Genomic DNA, 16,804 nt, shown 5'->3' on the forward strand with positions numbered 1-16,804 from the left:
TTTCTTATGTTCTTATGTTCTAATACAAGTACTGTAGTGAGCAAGTTGTATCAGCCATGACAGTGGATCATCTCTGAATGAAAGTGCCCATCACGACTGGATCTTTTTTTATATTGTAGTCAGCGCTCCAGATAAGGTTTTGGGTCTTGAGTAATTTGGTTCCCAATTTAGATACTATGTGAGTAAAGTGCAACATCACCTTGAAGTAAATACGGTATATACTTTAATGCTAACTTATGGGGTAGGCTGCATTAACTACAGCTTTACATGTTAACTGTGATGTTACTTTGAATTACTGTACAATGACCTGCTTTTAAAATAAAATCAACAATTACTTATTTGCTTTATTGACCACAAACAATGTCTGTGAAGCCAACGCTGTACAAGACGCTTCATACCATGCGAACTCAAGCTGTGCCCCTAAAGTGCTGTGTGTAATCGTTACATATTCAATTTAAAATATGTGCAATTAATATTTTTTCAATATGGAAAACACCCAGTATGCAGCTTATCTAGAGAGCTGATTATAGTATCACATATGATTGAAAATAGTAAAGCATCTCAGAGTTTTGCATGAAACAGCCAATTGTTTCAGGGAACCCTAATGGTTTAGGTCACAGATCAGGAGCCGCATGGCACTGACCTGCATTACTCTTCCCATTTGTCCACACCAGATTTTTGGCTTTGGCCACCACGACCGTTAACCTCTCCGCGGTCGGCAAGTAGCTGAGCGAGAGCAGGATTTCACCCACTGAGTCAACTGCCTTTAAAAACACAGACAGACAGTTCTGGTTAGGGACTTGTGATGCAACACAGACACACAATTAGGACATCATTCTCATTCTGGAATCCTGGCTGCTATTCAAGTCACTGATTCTGGGTTTGACCATTCTGAACATTCATGGAGTGCTACTGTGTTTATTTCACTCATTACGATGGCTTGTCAATTACTCGTATCAATTGTGGAATTACTATAGTGCCCCTTAATGTGAGTTTAAAAATGTCCAATAATTATCTGGCTTATCAAGAAACTATTGGACAGTGTTCTCCAAGAATCTTAGTTGGCACTTCAGAACTGAGAAAAATTACAAACATCATAAAATAGGCAAGCAACAAGGGAGTGCTACCACTTAATTAACGTGTTTAACAATACGTACATAGAGGGATATTCAATTGATATACATGCCGTCGGCCTATATGCCGCCACTGTATAATTAATGAATTACATGCCCAAGGTTATGAAATAGCTATAATCCAGGATAACATGCCGGTCTCTTTAATTTATTCATGTTTGTTAAAATATTAAAACTCCAGACTGCTCTTATCTGAATGATTTAAATGACATCAATATTTAGATGTGTCACTGTTTGGATCAACTGAACAGAATAGGTACATTCAAATCAGAAACCAGAGCTCTGTTCCACAGTGCTTGAATAGTGCCCATCTGTTTTGACTGAATCCACAGTAGACTGTACAAAGCTATAATTAAACAGGTTGTTCCAAATGTACCTTATTGACATCCTGCAAGTAGAGCCAGGCGTTGAAAGGTCGAATGGAGAGGTCCAGGTCAGACAGTTTCAGCTCTGCCACCCCTGCGTTGATGTTCCTCTCGTCCTCGTCGACGCCGAACACAGCAAAGCGCAGGCTGTTCTCTTCCAGGGCAGAGGGGTCCAAGGCAACGGAGAACTTCTCGTCAAAGAGCACTGAAAAAGCATTCCTTTGCATCTGTGCCAAACAAGCAAAGAGAGGCCAGAGAATACAAATCAGTTATACAGAGCTTCCGGACCTCTGCAGGCAGCAATAACTGGGAAGACAGCATTCATCCAAAACATGGACCGTCTGCAATTTTGTCTTCTTTCTTTTTAATAAAATGTTCTCAATGTTTCAATTTTTGACAATCATCACTTGTTTGATATTGGTTACTGATCGCACAATCTTCTGTCAAATAAAATAAAACAAAAAGCAATGCCTCTTTCTGCTATTAAAAGCACCTCACCTAAGCAAACCAAACCTACAGTATGGTTCATTAGTAGACAATCTACCCACCCACACACATAATACAATGCTTTTCATACAACTTAATACATTATATTGCAAGAGGAAAGCCACAAACGTTACCACAGTTAACAAGCCGATTCTCGCAACACCATAACCATCATTTTTGTTACGATTTCAAACACTCAGCTTGAGCTAGATAACAAAATCAGTTTTACCAACAGCTCTGGTCCTAACTGAAGTCCAGATAAAAGAGGTTTCAGGTAATTTCCTCAATTAATCAGCAGATGATCCAAATACAATGGATTTGTCAGTATTTTAAAATCAAATACTAACTCCACATGTGCCATCAGAAATAGTGCAAAAAATTTAGTAAATTTGGTAATTATAATATTACACTAAAGCAAATCATATAAACTAAAACTTTGAGTGTTTAATATGCAGTCAGTATTTTTCTCCTGTCTATGAGCATTTTAGACCTAAGCTGTAACTTTCACCCCAGTGAGCTGTAGATCACACCAGACTGGCACTGTGGTTCCTAAGATTCTATCTGAGTAAAGTTATAGCAGCTCAAGTCCATCCCTGTCTCCCTGGTAACGACACATTTGTCATGCCAAGTCTGTTTCAATCAACCCAAAGCCAAGAACATTTCACAGACGAGGCCGTTATGTTCCTCTGGCTACGTTTACATCTTATTGTCATGCTTACTAATACAAACAAGCCTCAAATTAAAAGTGCTGGAATCAACTGCAAAATAAATATCAACTTGTCTGCCAAAACCACTGTTTATATCACCAGCTGTACTAAGTGCATTGGAGAAACTGGAAATTGATTCTAAATGATACTCGTAGCACAAATATGATTGCATCACTTCGATATTAGTCTCAGCCACAATAAGCCAGCATGCTAAATGTTTTAACTTTACACTGCAGGCCTGTATTGGGGAATAACTCCACTAAAGCAGAAGGCTATTGCAGTCTAGGAAAGATAACGACACCCAAAACAGCAGGCTAATCGTAGTTTGGGTATTATTTTGAATATAAGACCCTAACATTGTGTGTTATTCCTTATTTGTTATGTAAAGGGTATTTTGCTGTACAGTTGCACTGTGGTGAAATAATTAAAACACAGAGCAATTGATTAAAACAAAAAAAAAATTACATCTCCTCATAAAAAAGTTTTCACTCCACCCCCTTGCCCAACTTACTACCTTGCCATGTGTATTATTTACTATTTCCACTATCCAACAACAACAATTTTTATTAGAACTGCACAAAGATAATGTGTCACTATGGATACCATCATGATCCATAGCTTTTTTACATTTTTTTTTATTTTTTTTTTATTTTATTTGTATTTCTAAAAAAGAAGATTCTTGTTACTGGTTACCAGTAGAACAAAAATAAATGCTTTTCAAAAAGGTCATTTTTTGGTTTTGTTTTTGCTTCCTCAGCTAAAACATCTTGAACGTAGCATGTATAACCTCCTACTGCTGGAAGTAGTAGAATCAGGAGGACACCTGTTGCACCAACAGAGTGATGTCATAGCTACAGCTAAAAACCCTTTGGGGAATGTAAACAAACCTGGCTGTCAACAAAATCTGCATTATAGCTCAACTACAGAAGAATGCAATTCTAGACACTAATTCATATGTTAGATCTGAGATTTATGGGATACTGCAGCTGTAGTATATTTTGTTCATATTCACATTTTCTTGTACATTTTGTAGTAAATGCACATATATTGTGTATATTCATTGTAGTATGGTAATGTACAATAGTCCAAAACAATGACAATGAGTTTTAACGCATCGCTTTGCATCTATCAGTTTCCCTATGGACTAGTAATTACTATATGCTGAAGAAAATGAGATGTTAGGAGTCATCACACCAAATTTTCTGTAGCAATGGCAAACGACTATTTAAACCATATCCTCACGCTGACCAACGGCTCGTTCAGTTTGCAGCATAAGGAAAGGGTAGAAGTTGGCACTGGCTTTTCCCAAGGGAAACAGAAAGCAAGTGCCAGGGTAGTAAAGGGTGGGGTTTATTTGATGCTACTTGTCCTTTAAAAAGCTTAGTGACCATCAGAGACAAGCACTATTTTGATCTACTAGGTTTTATCATGAATAAACCTTCACCACTTTCAAAAGGTAGCCACCCCTCTGTATTTTATTTAAAACGTTTAACAATACTGATGCATCCTACAGTGTGCAGAACTGTGTAGAAACCTAGACACGCAAATTGAACGTTTGTGTTCCTGGCACATTTACAAATTTGAAATTGTTGGTGTCAGGCCAAAAGACTTCACTTTTACTTTTAAAAGAATATATTTTAGTTCATAGTATTTCACCGAAATAAATCCTGCTCTTCCCTAATGGCACGTGGAATCTCCACTGAGACTTCTTCCCTTGAAATGCAGGGCTACCACTTTGTAAGGATTAAAAAAAATAATAATAATAATAATAATACGGGTTTGCATTAAAAATAAAAAAAAGTTGCTAAATAAGAAACTTATAGTATTTTCATTACTATACTAAAGAAATCTGTTTTAGGTAATCTTGCACTTTGTTGGTCATTTCACAGACCAAGAAAGTGAATGAGCATGAAATTGTACACACAGGTTCGGCGTCTTCTTTCCTGCCATTAACCAAACAGCTACTGCTTCCCCTAATGACTGTCATAGCTCACAGTCCGTAACATAACTCCAGAGACACTGCTGAGGTGAAACAGTAACAGAGTCTGAATTTTCTTAATGTAGTGTACTATTCAAAGCCTTGACTAATATACAGTCAAAGTCTCCTAGCTTGGAGCGAAGCCAATTCTAGACACAGATCACAAAGATGTAATGGAAGGATTTCCCTAGAAATGTGTGTTTCTGTCCATGACTGAACGGTATTTATAAACTGCGTGTTTAAGAAAAAGCAATTTCCTCATTACCTGCTCCAGCCTCAGAAACCCATTTTTATCCTCCTACACCTGTAATTTGAAGCTGTGATGAAAATGGACTCCCGAGGCCATCTAGACTGAGCTATACAGTGATATACATACACACACACACACACACACACACACACACATACACAGTACTGTGCAAAAGTTTTAGGCAGGTGTGAAAAAATGCTGTAAAGTAAGAATGCTTTCAAAAATAGACATGTTAATAGATATATTATATATAAATAGAATATATTTATCAATTAACTAAATGCAAAGTGAGTGAACAGAAGAAAAATCTAAATCAAATCCATATTTGGTGTGACCACCCTTTGCCTTCAAAACAGCATCAATTCTAGGTACACTTGCACAAAGTCAGGGATTTTGTAGGCATATAGTCAGGTGTATGATTAAACAATTGTACCAAACAGGTGCTAATGATCATCAATTCAATATGTAGGTTGAAACACAATCATTAACTGAAACAGAAACAGCTGTGTAGGAGGAATAAAACTGGGTGAGGAACAGCCAAACTCAGCTAACATGGTGAGGTTGCTGAAGACAGTTTACTGTCAAAAGTCATACACCACAGCAAGACTGAGCACAGTTATACTGCATCAGCAAGGTCTCTCCCAGGAAGAAATTTCAAGGCAGACAGGGGTTTCCAGATGTGCTGTCCAAGCTCTTTTGAAGAAGCACAAAGAAACGGGCAACGCTGAGGACAGTAGACGCAGTGGTCAGCCAAGGAAACTTACTGCAGCAGATGAAAGACACATCATGCTTACTTCCCTTCGCAATCGGAAGATGTCCAGCAATGCCATCAGCTCAGAATTGGCAGAAAACAGTGGGACCCTGGTACACCCATCTACTGTCCAGAGAAGTCTGGTCAGAAGTGGCCTTCATGGAAGACTTGCGGCCAAAAAGCCATACCTCCGACGTGGAAACAAGGCCAAGCGACTCAACTATGCACGAAAACACAGGAACTGGGGAGCAGAAAAATGGCAGCAGGTGCTCTGGACTTATGAGTCAAAATCTGAAATATCTGGCTGTAGCAGAAGGCAGTTTGTTCGCCGAAGGGCTGGAGAGCGGTACACGAATGAGTGTCTGCAGGTAACAGTGAAGCATGGTGGAGGTTCCTTGCAAGTTTGGGGTTGCACTTCTGCAAATGGAGTTGGGGATTTGGTCAGAATTAATGGTCTCCTCAATGCTGAGAAGTACAGGCAAATACTTATCCATCATGCAATACCATCAGGGAGGCATCTGATTGGCCCCAAATTTATTCTGCAGCATGACAACGACCCCAAACATACAGCGAAAGTCATTAAGAACTACCTTCAGCGTAAAGAAGAACAAGGAGTCCTGGAAGTGATTGTATGGCCCCCACAGAGCCCTGATCTCAACATCATCGAGTCTGTCTGGGATTACATGAAGAGAGAGAAGCAACTGAGGCTGCCTAAATCCACAGAAGAACTGTGGTTAGTTCTGCAAGATGTTTGGGCCAACCTACCTGCCGAGTTCCTTCAAAAACTGTGTGCAAGTGTACCTAGAAGAATTGATGCTGTTTTGAAGGCAAAGGGTGGTCACACCAAATATTGATTTGATGTAGATTTTTCTTCTGTTCACTCACTTTGCATTTTGTTAATTGATAAATATAAACTATTAACATGTCTATTATTGAAAGCATTCTTACTTTACAGCATTTATTCACACCTGCCTAAAACTTTTGCACAGTACTGTGTGTGTGTGTGTGTGTGTGTATAATATATATATATATATATATATATATATATATATCTTTTAGGAGTATATATATTAATATTCAGGGATTTGATATTGATATTTAAAACAGTTCATATCATAATTATGACATGGAGGGATTTTGTGTCAGCAATGAGTGGCACTAAACATAACTGCAAGAGACAGTGAGAAGCAATCCAGATCTATAGGAATGTAATAAACTGTAAGCTTTTAACATGCGTCTTACTTTTTCATGCATAAGAAGTGGGAATAGTTCACCTCCTCTCCCTACTGGGCTGGAGCACCACAAGTGCAGGCAGAGACTAGCCAGACTGGGCCCTCAACTCCAGTGTTCAGCAGCTTAAAAGTTCAGCAGGTGAAGAGACAATCAGTGAATACTAAGCTCGTCAGTTGATCTTCAGTCCAAAATCTGAATTTCAAATTTGGTAGAAAAATGTAATAATTGAAAAAAAATACTTCCAAGATTTTAGATATTTCACCATTATTCAACGATGACTGCTGCCGTTTCCTTCAGGGAAGTTAGATACAGAACAACCTGTGGTAGCAGGGAGATGCAACTTTTATGCAGGACAGAACAGATGCAAGCTGTGGAGTATAACTAATGAATCCTGTGAGTCTATTTACACATCCCTGGCAGATAGACATCAGTTAGCCATTCAGTCCCAATATCCCCACAGACAGCAGAACACCTTGTCAAAATTAAACATAGCAGATGTTTTTTTATGTCCATCTGCCTGCAATGTGGGAAATGATAGACTCTAGTGTTGAGTCCTTTTCATTGTGTTCAATAATGTACGATACTGTACACAGGAGAGAATCCATCATAGCAACATTTGCCAAGTATAATTAAAAGACTTGCACACACAGATCCTAACCCAGGCTGACTGCATTGATTCTGTGACTGAGCTACAGCAGAACCAATGAGAGTGCACTGTACTAGTCCCGATTTAATATGTACTGCTATAGGCATTCAGTATAGCTTCCGCACCCTTTTCACCACACACCTCACTGTTGTCCAGTTAAACTTTTAATATAATACACTTCTTCAATGATATGAAGGTACAACACTGTGTTGCAGTCCTATCTTTTAACTAGTGTCACCCTTTTCATAATTGGCACTGAGCAACTTTGCAAACTGTCTCAATATGAGAGACCTAGGACAGGACAGGCATGAGAAAGAACTGTTCCCTTGTCTGGGGGATGCTGATGAGGCAACGTATAGAACAACAGTTCAGAAAAGTTTAATGAATAGCAAATAATCTTTAAATAACCAATGACTTTTGTGAATACGGTATTATTATGAATTCTAACTATAAAAAAGAAAACTGATTGTAAAGCCCAAGTGATTATAGCCAACACAACAGGTTAACAGCATCTTAGCTGCTGGGCACTGTCAATTGCAATATATTGTAGGTCTGAAGGTCTTAAATGGGCAGTTTTGACAGAAGCACAGGTTACAAAGCAATCACATATTTAGATTGAAAACATGTTATATTGTTGCACACATGTTGTTTATATGAATTACAAGAAGTCTTATTGCTTCACTTCCTTGGTCATTTCACAGCAGTGTCTTTGGAATCAGGTTGTTGGTTAACAACAAAAAATTAGATTCAGGGGTGAGGACATTTGAACTCTCCAGGCGATATGACCAAAACTTCTTCAACTTGTTTTAAACCTAATGTTTGCTAGAACATGTGTTTCTTTGCACAATGTAAGTGCACGACCGGTAATGTGTATTAGTTTATGCAACCACTGTAATAGAAATGTGCTGTATTGTAACTGCTGTATACAGGCTACTAGCCAAGGGATGGAGGTTTGTTGTGCTAGCTATCACACCAGACCCCGCTTGTTGAAGACAGAGAGCAAGGGCTCTGTATGTGTGTCCTTGCCAGTGAAATGATTCAGTCTGAACCCTCTCACTGACTTCTGACATTGACTAGGGATTCTGCTCCAACTGCAGCTTATTATACTGTTACAGTACATTCTGAACTTCATTACATTGGCAATTAGTTTGTTTCCTGTTTTCTGTTTTAAAATGCAAAGCCTGAATGATTCTAATTGAAACAAAAATAAATTCTAAAATACTTCTCATTAAATCTTTTAGCTTCATTAAATGTTATATTATTCAGCTAAAGTCAAATCCCTGATTTAGTACAGTGCAATCTTTAAGGGCATTCACACCAATTTATCTGTTTGTTTCCATGCTGTTTTATTGGTTTGCCAGTAGTGTGCCTGCAGTGTAGAGAGCGAGTCAGGGCACGTCTCGCTGGGAGCCCCCCTGTCTTTAGTACAGTTTAGCAAGGACTATAGAACTGCATGACTGCTCAAAGAGTCCATTCTAACAGAACCCATACAAACATTTCCAAATCACCACATTGTATACAGTAAGTGGATGGCAGACTTCTGGTGTTGTCAAACTCTTAATTTACCTCCCCAATTTAATTGTCCAATCACGTCAGTCAGTGGGCATCCTCCAATCACACATCCAAATCAATCTTCTCTTCCTCACCCAAGAACTCAACAGCGGGTGTCAGCAAGCTATCGGCCTCTGGAGGACAAAGGCCAGTCCTGCAGCTGTCCATTTGAGTTCACCAAGTGCCTGGCCAGGAGGGTTCGCTGTAGCGCGCCGAGGAGAAACGGTCCCTGACGGTTTTACCTCACGAACCTTAGAGAGCACTAGAGCCAAAGCAGGGTTAGAAACTCAAGCTCACGTGAGACTAATTAAATCTGATGAGGACTACTGATGTCAGTGTCTCATTAGTCGTCTGGGCAAGTGCTTAAACAAATGTACACATAAACTCTCACGTTCAAAGTACATTTTCTAATTGGGTATAGCAGTGGTGAATAAGCATTCATAATGCTTATAAAACAGTCACCCGTAACTTCCCTTCATCTCCCCTGCAATGTCAACCCCATTTAAGACTGTGTGTACGCGAGTACATTAATTATTGTAGGTAGTAATTCATAGTTATTTAATAACTCACAGGCTGTAACCTCCAACTTCACAAACCAGCCATAATTTTTGTAAATAGCAATGAAAAATATAATAATTATTTGTGTCATCGGTGTCAATTTCAGGCGGAGCTCCGTGGTCGGCAAGGTGACAGAGCTGAGAGAATGCTTAATCTGTCATCCAGTCTGGTGCTGTCAGTTTCTCAGCATACAGTACAGTAATCACTCAGTAACAAAGTGCAAATAGGTGACTGATCGATCTGTAGGAGCGTTTACTAAGGTGCCTTAAATAAATAAATAAATAAATAAATAAATAAATTTATAACAGTGTTTATTTTTTAGGAACATAAAATGTAATACTAATATTTTTTAAGTACCCTAACTGTTGTTGTTGATTCCAACTCAGCAACTTCACATAAGGACTAGTAAGTTTACATCAGGACTAGCAAGTTTCAAAAGGTACTGGTCCTCTGGATGAATACCACAATTTTTTAGTTTCAAACCCTGCAACGTGACGCTCCCTCTGGAATTCCCAGCAAAGACCGGCCACTTTCCACAGCCCGGAAGCAAACCTGCGGTCCCCTGGCTGTACGACTCACTTCGCGGCACACAAACAAATGAAACCCCTTTTATATGTGACAACTAACTGCTTGAGCCAGAGCGCTCTTGTTACAGTATTAAAACACTTTAGATTACAGGGCACGACTAGCAAAGTTTCAGGTAGGATAAGTACTTGAATTAGATCCCTGCAAGCCAGGATTGAGGAGTAACTCTCACAGGCATGTCAGCCTTCATTCAGACAGTTAACAGCATAGTAATATGTCGCATATATGCACGTCACATATCTGCCCTAACTGTTTATCCACCATAATCAACCTCTTCAGCAAATTTGAACACAGAAGGTTTGTTCAGAGATTGTAGATCCTAACCAAATTTTCATGCATTGTGTTCTACAAGTAGTGGACAACAAAATGGAAACACCAATGCAAAGTAACTTAATAGGGTGCTGGGCCACCACGTGAGGCCAGTACAGCCTGTATGCACCGTGTCATAGAGTCTACCAGCCTCTGGAATTCTGCAGGAGGGATGCAGCACCATTCTTCCACGAGAATGTCAAACATCCATCAACTCACGTCTGGTTGATGGATGTGGAAAAAGATGTCTCAGGCGTCGTTCCTGAATATCCCATAAATGCTCGATTGGGTTCAGATCTGGTGACTGACATATGGATAACATCAGTGTCATGCTCATCAAACCACTGGGTGACCACACGTGCTCTATGGATGGGATCATTCTCATCCTGGAAGACAGTCCACCTGGCAGGAAAGAAATGCTGCAACATGGGGTGAAGATGATCACTCAGTACCATTAAAAATAGTGATTAGCATTGATCTTGCCTTCTAAGGGAATGAGTGCACCCAAGCCATGCCAGGAAAATGTGCCCCACAACATTATGGAACCACCAGTTGGAACCAAGCACTCACGGCTGTAGAGTTCTTTAGGTTGGTGCCACACAAGCACTTGTACATTTGTCAAGATCATGGTGAAGGATAATTCATCTGACCATATCACATTTCTCCACTTCTCAGTAGTCCATTGCCTGTGCTCTTAGCACCACTGGACTTGCAAACGTGCATTGCCAGGTGTGATGTGCGGTTTGTGCACTGCAACTAGACTGGTATCCCTCTCTGTGGAGTTCTCGGCGGACCGTTTCTGATGAAACTGGTTGCTCGCGCCCCAGGTTGAAATTTGCAGCCAGCTGATCTGCAGTTGCTCGCCTGTTTTGCCTTGCACTTCTAATTAATGCACGGACAGTATTTTTATAAATGATGCTGGGATGTTATTGGCTTAATTAATGCATGAGCCACATCTGTGTGGAAGCAATTGCTTTCAATATACTTGGTGTCCCTCATTTACTCAGGTGTTTCCATTTTTTTGTCCACTACCTGTATGCGCCCTGGGCGCTGCCATTGGTGGTAACGTCACGTGACCTGTTCAGTGTGCTGATATATAAATAAATCCTGTTTGCCTGCGTGGAGTATCAACTTCAACCTCTATCTCGATCTCCTGTGTCACTCAGCAGCGAATAAACACACCCACACGGCAGACTGCTACCCTGTCACAAGCATTAATATCCTATATCTTAAACAAGGGATTTAAGGGAGCTCCTTAATAAAAGCTGAATCTCCAAACAGTAATTGTGTGACTGAAGTAATTGTTACAGATTTGTATAGCGGTATTTAAAACAGGATTCATTCATCTGACTTTTCACATATTCACCCTTACTCTGGTCCCACCATAGTCAGATATGCGACAGATTACTGTGTGTGTGTGTGTGTGTGTGTGTGTATATATATATATAATTATTGAAACCATACATTCTCTGCAGTCTGTGTCCCCTACCCCATCCTCCACACCATGATGTACAGGCTTGGCAGAGACATGTCAATACATTTATTTTCTAAAAGTGAGGCAGGCAGAGCACACAAAACAAATCAAAATGTTGCGATACATGCTTAGGTCAACTGCTTTTATCGCCATCAAAACAAAAATAATTTATCACCATTAACAACAGGTCTATAAAGAAGGAAATGACATCACTCTGGCACTACAGCAGTAACCAAGTTTGTTACAGAGTTTCTGTGGTCCCTGTTGAAGAACACCACTTTCAGCTGAAGCACATTCTGAAGATGTCAGAGCACCGTGGGACACTGGACAAATCATGGGAGTTCGACATCACATAGAACATTTGTTTTATCGATCTTGAGAAAGCATTGGACTGTGCCAGGAAGGATTTATGGGCAATATTTGAGTAACAGCGAGGTGGAGAGGAGCAATCACAAGCGGATATAAATACACTCATATATCCTGATCATTTTATCAGTCTCCTCTGTTATTCTATATGATCATAACAACTACTAGATCATGACAAACAGGGCAGCTGACTGAAAAAAAAAAAAAAAACTATTTTCAAATGAACTAGCCTCTTAGCTGAGTGAATCAGTACTGGTAATAATAGTTAGGAAAACATATAGATAATACTAGTACTGTTAATTCTGATATTACTACTAAGCATGTCAGTGAAAAACATCCCATAACACAACTCTATATACAGCATTAGAGATCACCATCTTTTGTATGCCCATGAAAACATGTCAGTCAGAAGGTAGTTGGAAATACTTAAACTCAATGACAAACATCTGGTCTAGAAGTCTGATTTTTTTTTGAAGACTGAAAAAGACTTGTAGTTGAAATGTTTGTCACTGAATTTGTTTATTTTAGTATTTCTAAATCCAGCACCATTGAGAGTTTAATAGTTATGGATGACACTCAGACAGAAAAGTCAATTGGAAGTGCAGTTGCAGGAGATCAGAGAGACTGGCAGCCGCCATATACCCCAGATCATGGTACACTAAATAGCTTGTGCAACAGAAGGTCCTTAGTAAGAACTGCTTAAAGCAGGGGAAATCAGCACCCAAAGGGTTTACCAGCCTTAACTGTGACCAATATAGGAACCTAAATCTGATGAATAATAGATAATGGATAATATTTGGTGAACCATTACGCTTATTCTAAAATATTTACAGATGGGTTGAACTATGCACTCAAATGTGACGTTATTCCTATACTCAGGGATATAAAGACATTTCGGAGTGAAGAGAACCAGTAGAAAATCTACTAAGTAAGAAACTCCAAAAACTGCTGTCAGTAGTTCAGGAAAGAAAATATGTATATTTTACTGGCCTTCTGATTAGAGAAATGGAAATAAAAATGGGTTGTTTCCTAAAAATGTGTTTTGTGTACTAAAAACCATACTGGTAAGTAAGGAAGTGTTTGTTTGAGTAAGGTAAAATTGGAAACACCTCGTTGTATATATTTGTCTGTCCCACTACTTGTTTGAGGACAGCATACAGCATCAAACAGAATTGTACACCCTTTTAAAACAATGCAGTAATGTATACTCCCAACTGATAGATACACACACCACTTATTCAATGTGAACACTGTAAATTGTTGCACACATGTTTTGACTGCTATCTGACACGTTTTTTCAAGGAAGCTGCTAATGTATATTATTAGAACAAGCTTAGCTGTAAACAGTTCCCCCACTTTAATCATCCGCACTTATCTTAATCTTGCAAAGTGACATGCATCATAGCAGCTCCTGACTTTGAACCCTCTGAAAATGATGAAAATCCTGTTCAGCTAAATAAAGGAGGCAATTAGTGGAAGGCTGCAGGGACATGGATTGCTGTGCTGATGTATGTGAATCAGACAGAACTGCCTTTGAACATCATCCTGGTGGGAAAACAAAGGACAGCCAGTAGTTCATTGATAAAATGTATGCAACTGCACACCCACACATGACGCAAGTGTGCTTGGAAGCTTGGCAGGATCATCAGCTTTTTTTTTTTTTTTTTTTTTTTTACTTAAAGGAGCGCTGACCTTTAAAGCTTTATTAAAAAAACAAAAAAAAAAAACAAGGATTGATTTGTTACAAAGTAAAGATTAGCACGGTCGCTCAAAATGAGCAAAACCTAGAACCTTATGCTCCAGTACAGATGTCACTGTATGTGTTTATTCTGGCATCTCAGCCTTGAAAAATGCATCCATAACCATAAATTGAGAGAAGACTGACTGTATGGTGCTGCGTGTTCAAGAGTTTTCAGCTGACAGACAAATGTACTATTTTTGCATTAGGAGCACAGTTTGCTCCACTTCAAATCTGAATAAAAAACAGCAAATGGTTTAAAACTGGAGAGAACTTAAGTGCTCTTACCTTTTTTAATTCCATTTACAAAAAAGGTGGAGCAAACTTTGCACCTGCTGCAAGTAAATCCTAATTAAATTGTAATAATGGTCACGTGTCTTTACTGGCCCCCTGATCTAATACATCAGCCCCTCCAGTTTTGAGAAGCTGGAGGCAGGCCTGCTCATATTTATTTCCAAAAACTGCCAAAGCTGAAAGACAGTGCTTAGATTATAGTCACGATTCTGCTTTGTAAAACAGATAGAGACAGGTGGAGCGAGAAAGAGCAACAGCAGCGCTTATACCAAATCATTAAGAGAGGCAGCAGTAAAGACAGATTATGAAATAGAAGCTAGAGCTTTTTGAATATTGGCCATCACTAAAAGTCCAAATACATTTTTAGAAATATAACTGATGTGTGTATTACCGCATACATTTCAACTTGATTGACTTAAAAGGTGCCACAGATTCCCCTTTCCAGTTTCTTTGTTTTCTGACAAGACAGACAAAGAAAGAGAGACACAGCTAGACAGTGGGGTGATGCAGTACAACGATGCACCAGTATAACTGTGAAGTGCATACAGATACTAAAATACTGAAGTGGCTGCATGATCTTGTAAATCTTTCGTTAGAAGTTAAGAACAAAAAAAAAAAAAAAAAAAAACATGTCTTACAAAAAATGGGGTGTAAAACATTTGTATGTATAATTTACATACAACATGCATCTAACCCCACCACTGCACAAATACAAAATACAGAGGCCTCACTACACCTTCAGATTCTGATACTCTCAATAATTTATTTCAAAGATGATCTAAACCAAATTTCAACAAAACTGAAAAAAAAAAACATAACCCCGGACCCTGAAAGTGCTTATTATAGCAATTATCATCTTTTTGATAAGTCTACATTAAGGTGCTTTCATCAGAGTTCAGGGGCTGCTCTTTAGTTCTAGCTGTATTGAACAGCTCATTGTCTTTTGTTTTGCTGTGCACAAGAGGGTGCTGGTGCTTATTAATAAAAATACACTGATCTAGCCTACATAATGCACTGTATCTCTATGGCAGGCAACTAGAACAGACACGCTCCTCCTGAACTCAGTCAAAACCATTTTATTACATCGATAAAAATAAAAAAGCACTTAAGCCACTGCAATAAATGCAATCATACATTTTAAGCTACTTGCACCTTAATGTTTTGGGCTTTATGCCAGGTAGAATCAGTTTGCAGGTATTCATTTCCTAGTTACTGTTAAAAGCTCCGGGGTGTTCGGTTAGTATTGACTGTGGTGATGTGAGTGGAAGGTCTGCAGACAGTGTTATCATGCACTAGATTCATAACGAAAAACAAAAGCACTTACCCGGGAGATACCCACGATCTGCTCGTCGGGAAGCAGGCTGATGCGCACGAAGCAGGACTCAAAGTTGATCTCCTCTTTCTCCAGCAGGTCTTTTCCCTGCACCAGGGTGATGTTCAGGCTGCTGGAGTGTAGCTCATACTCCATGTTGACCTCCACCTGCCCCACGCTGAAGTCCTGGCCAAAGTTGTTCCCGATGGAAGAGATGGAGCTGAGGGAGTCAGTGGAGAGGGACCGGTGCATCGGCCCATATGGAGTCAGCTCCATGTCTCTGTTCAGCTCCAGTGTACCCAGCTCGTTGATGCTCTCATAGTTGTCATCGATCCTTAAGCTGGATTTGCGGCTCGCAGGCATCTTCTCTGCAGCCTTCTTGTGGTTTGAAGCGGCTACTCTCTGCAAGAAACATAATGGAGACGGTTGCAAAACTAACACGATGGCTCTCTGCAGTTTTCTAACATTAGTAGCATCAAATGACAATGTTTGTTTTTACTGTTCCCTTATTCTGTTACAGCACAGTAATCAATTGGTAGAACATTGTTAAAGGGGCATGGGGAAAATAAGCATTACACTGGGGTCGCGCTATACTACAAGCATATGCTTTTATCAAACACTGCAACAAATAGCCTAAATATGAAATAAAACAAACATTGTATAAACAAGGCCTGTACTGAAATAAAATCAGTATAGTAATATACATTTATATAAATGAAATACAACAGGGAAAAAATGAATGCAAAGTACAGTACATTGTCTGAAGCTTATTTTTAAATGTCAAATCTTATTTCGTTCCTGTACACTAATAATAATAATAATAATAATAATAATAATAATAATAATAATAATAATAATAATAATAATAATAATCTTTATTTTTAAATAAGGCCTTTCATAGTGGACCACCATCACAAAGCGTTTTACAAGATATGCGACTAGGGTATGTGAACTATGCATCAGTTGCAGAGTAACTTACAACAACGTCTCATCCAAAAGACAAAGCACAAAGGAGGTTAACTGACATGCTCAGGGTCACACGAGTCAGTAGCTGAGCTGGCATTTGAA

At 39.2% G+C, this 16,804-nt stretch overlaps 1 protein-coding gene across 6 annotated transcripts in view; it reads right to left on the minus strand.

Annotated features, from left to right (window-relative positions):
* LOC121294686 (synaptotagmin-12-like) overlaps positions 1 to 16,804 on the minus strand; it is a 59,054-nt gene that overhangs the window by 6,196 nt on the left and 36,054 nt on the right. For all 6 annotated transcript variants that reach the window (XM_041218673.1, XM_041218671.1, XM_041218672.1 and 3 more), the window contains 3 exons: positions 15,749 to 16,138; positions 1,510 to 1,725; positions 644 to 764 (listed from right to left, as the gene is read on the minus strand). In XM_041218673.1, the coding sequence (XP_041074607.1) occupies positions 644 to 764; positions 1,510 to 1,725; positions 15,749 to 16,138 (727 nt within the window). The remainder of the gene's footprint in view (positions 1 to 643; positions 765 to 1,509; positions 1,726 to 15,748; positions 16,139 to 16,804) is intronic.

The sequence above is a fragment of the Polyodon spathula genome, chromosome 19 (assembly GCF_017654505.1).
Source record: "Polyodon spathula isolate WHYD16114869_AA chromosome 19, ASM1765450v1, whole genome shotgun sequence".
Taxonomy (NCBI): domain Eukaryota; kingdom Metazoa; phylum Chordata; class Actinopteri; order Acipenseriformes; family Polyodontidae; genus Polyodon; species Polyodon spathula.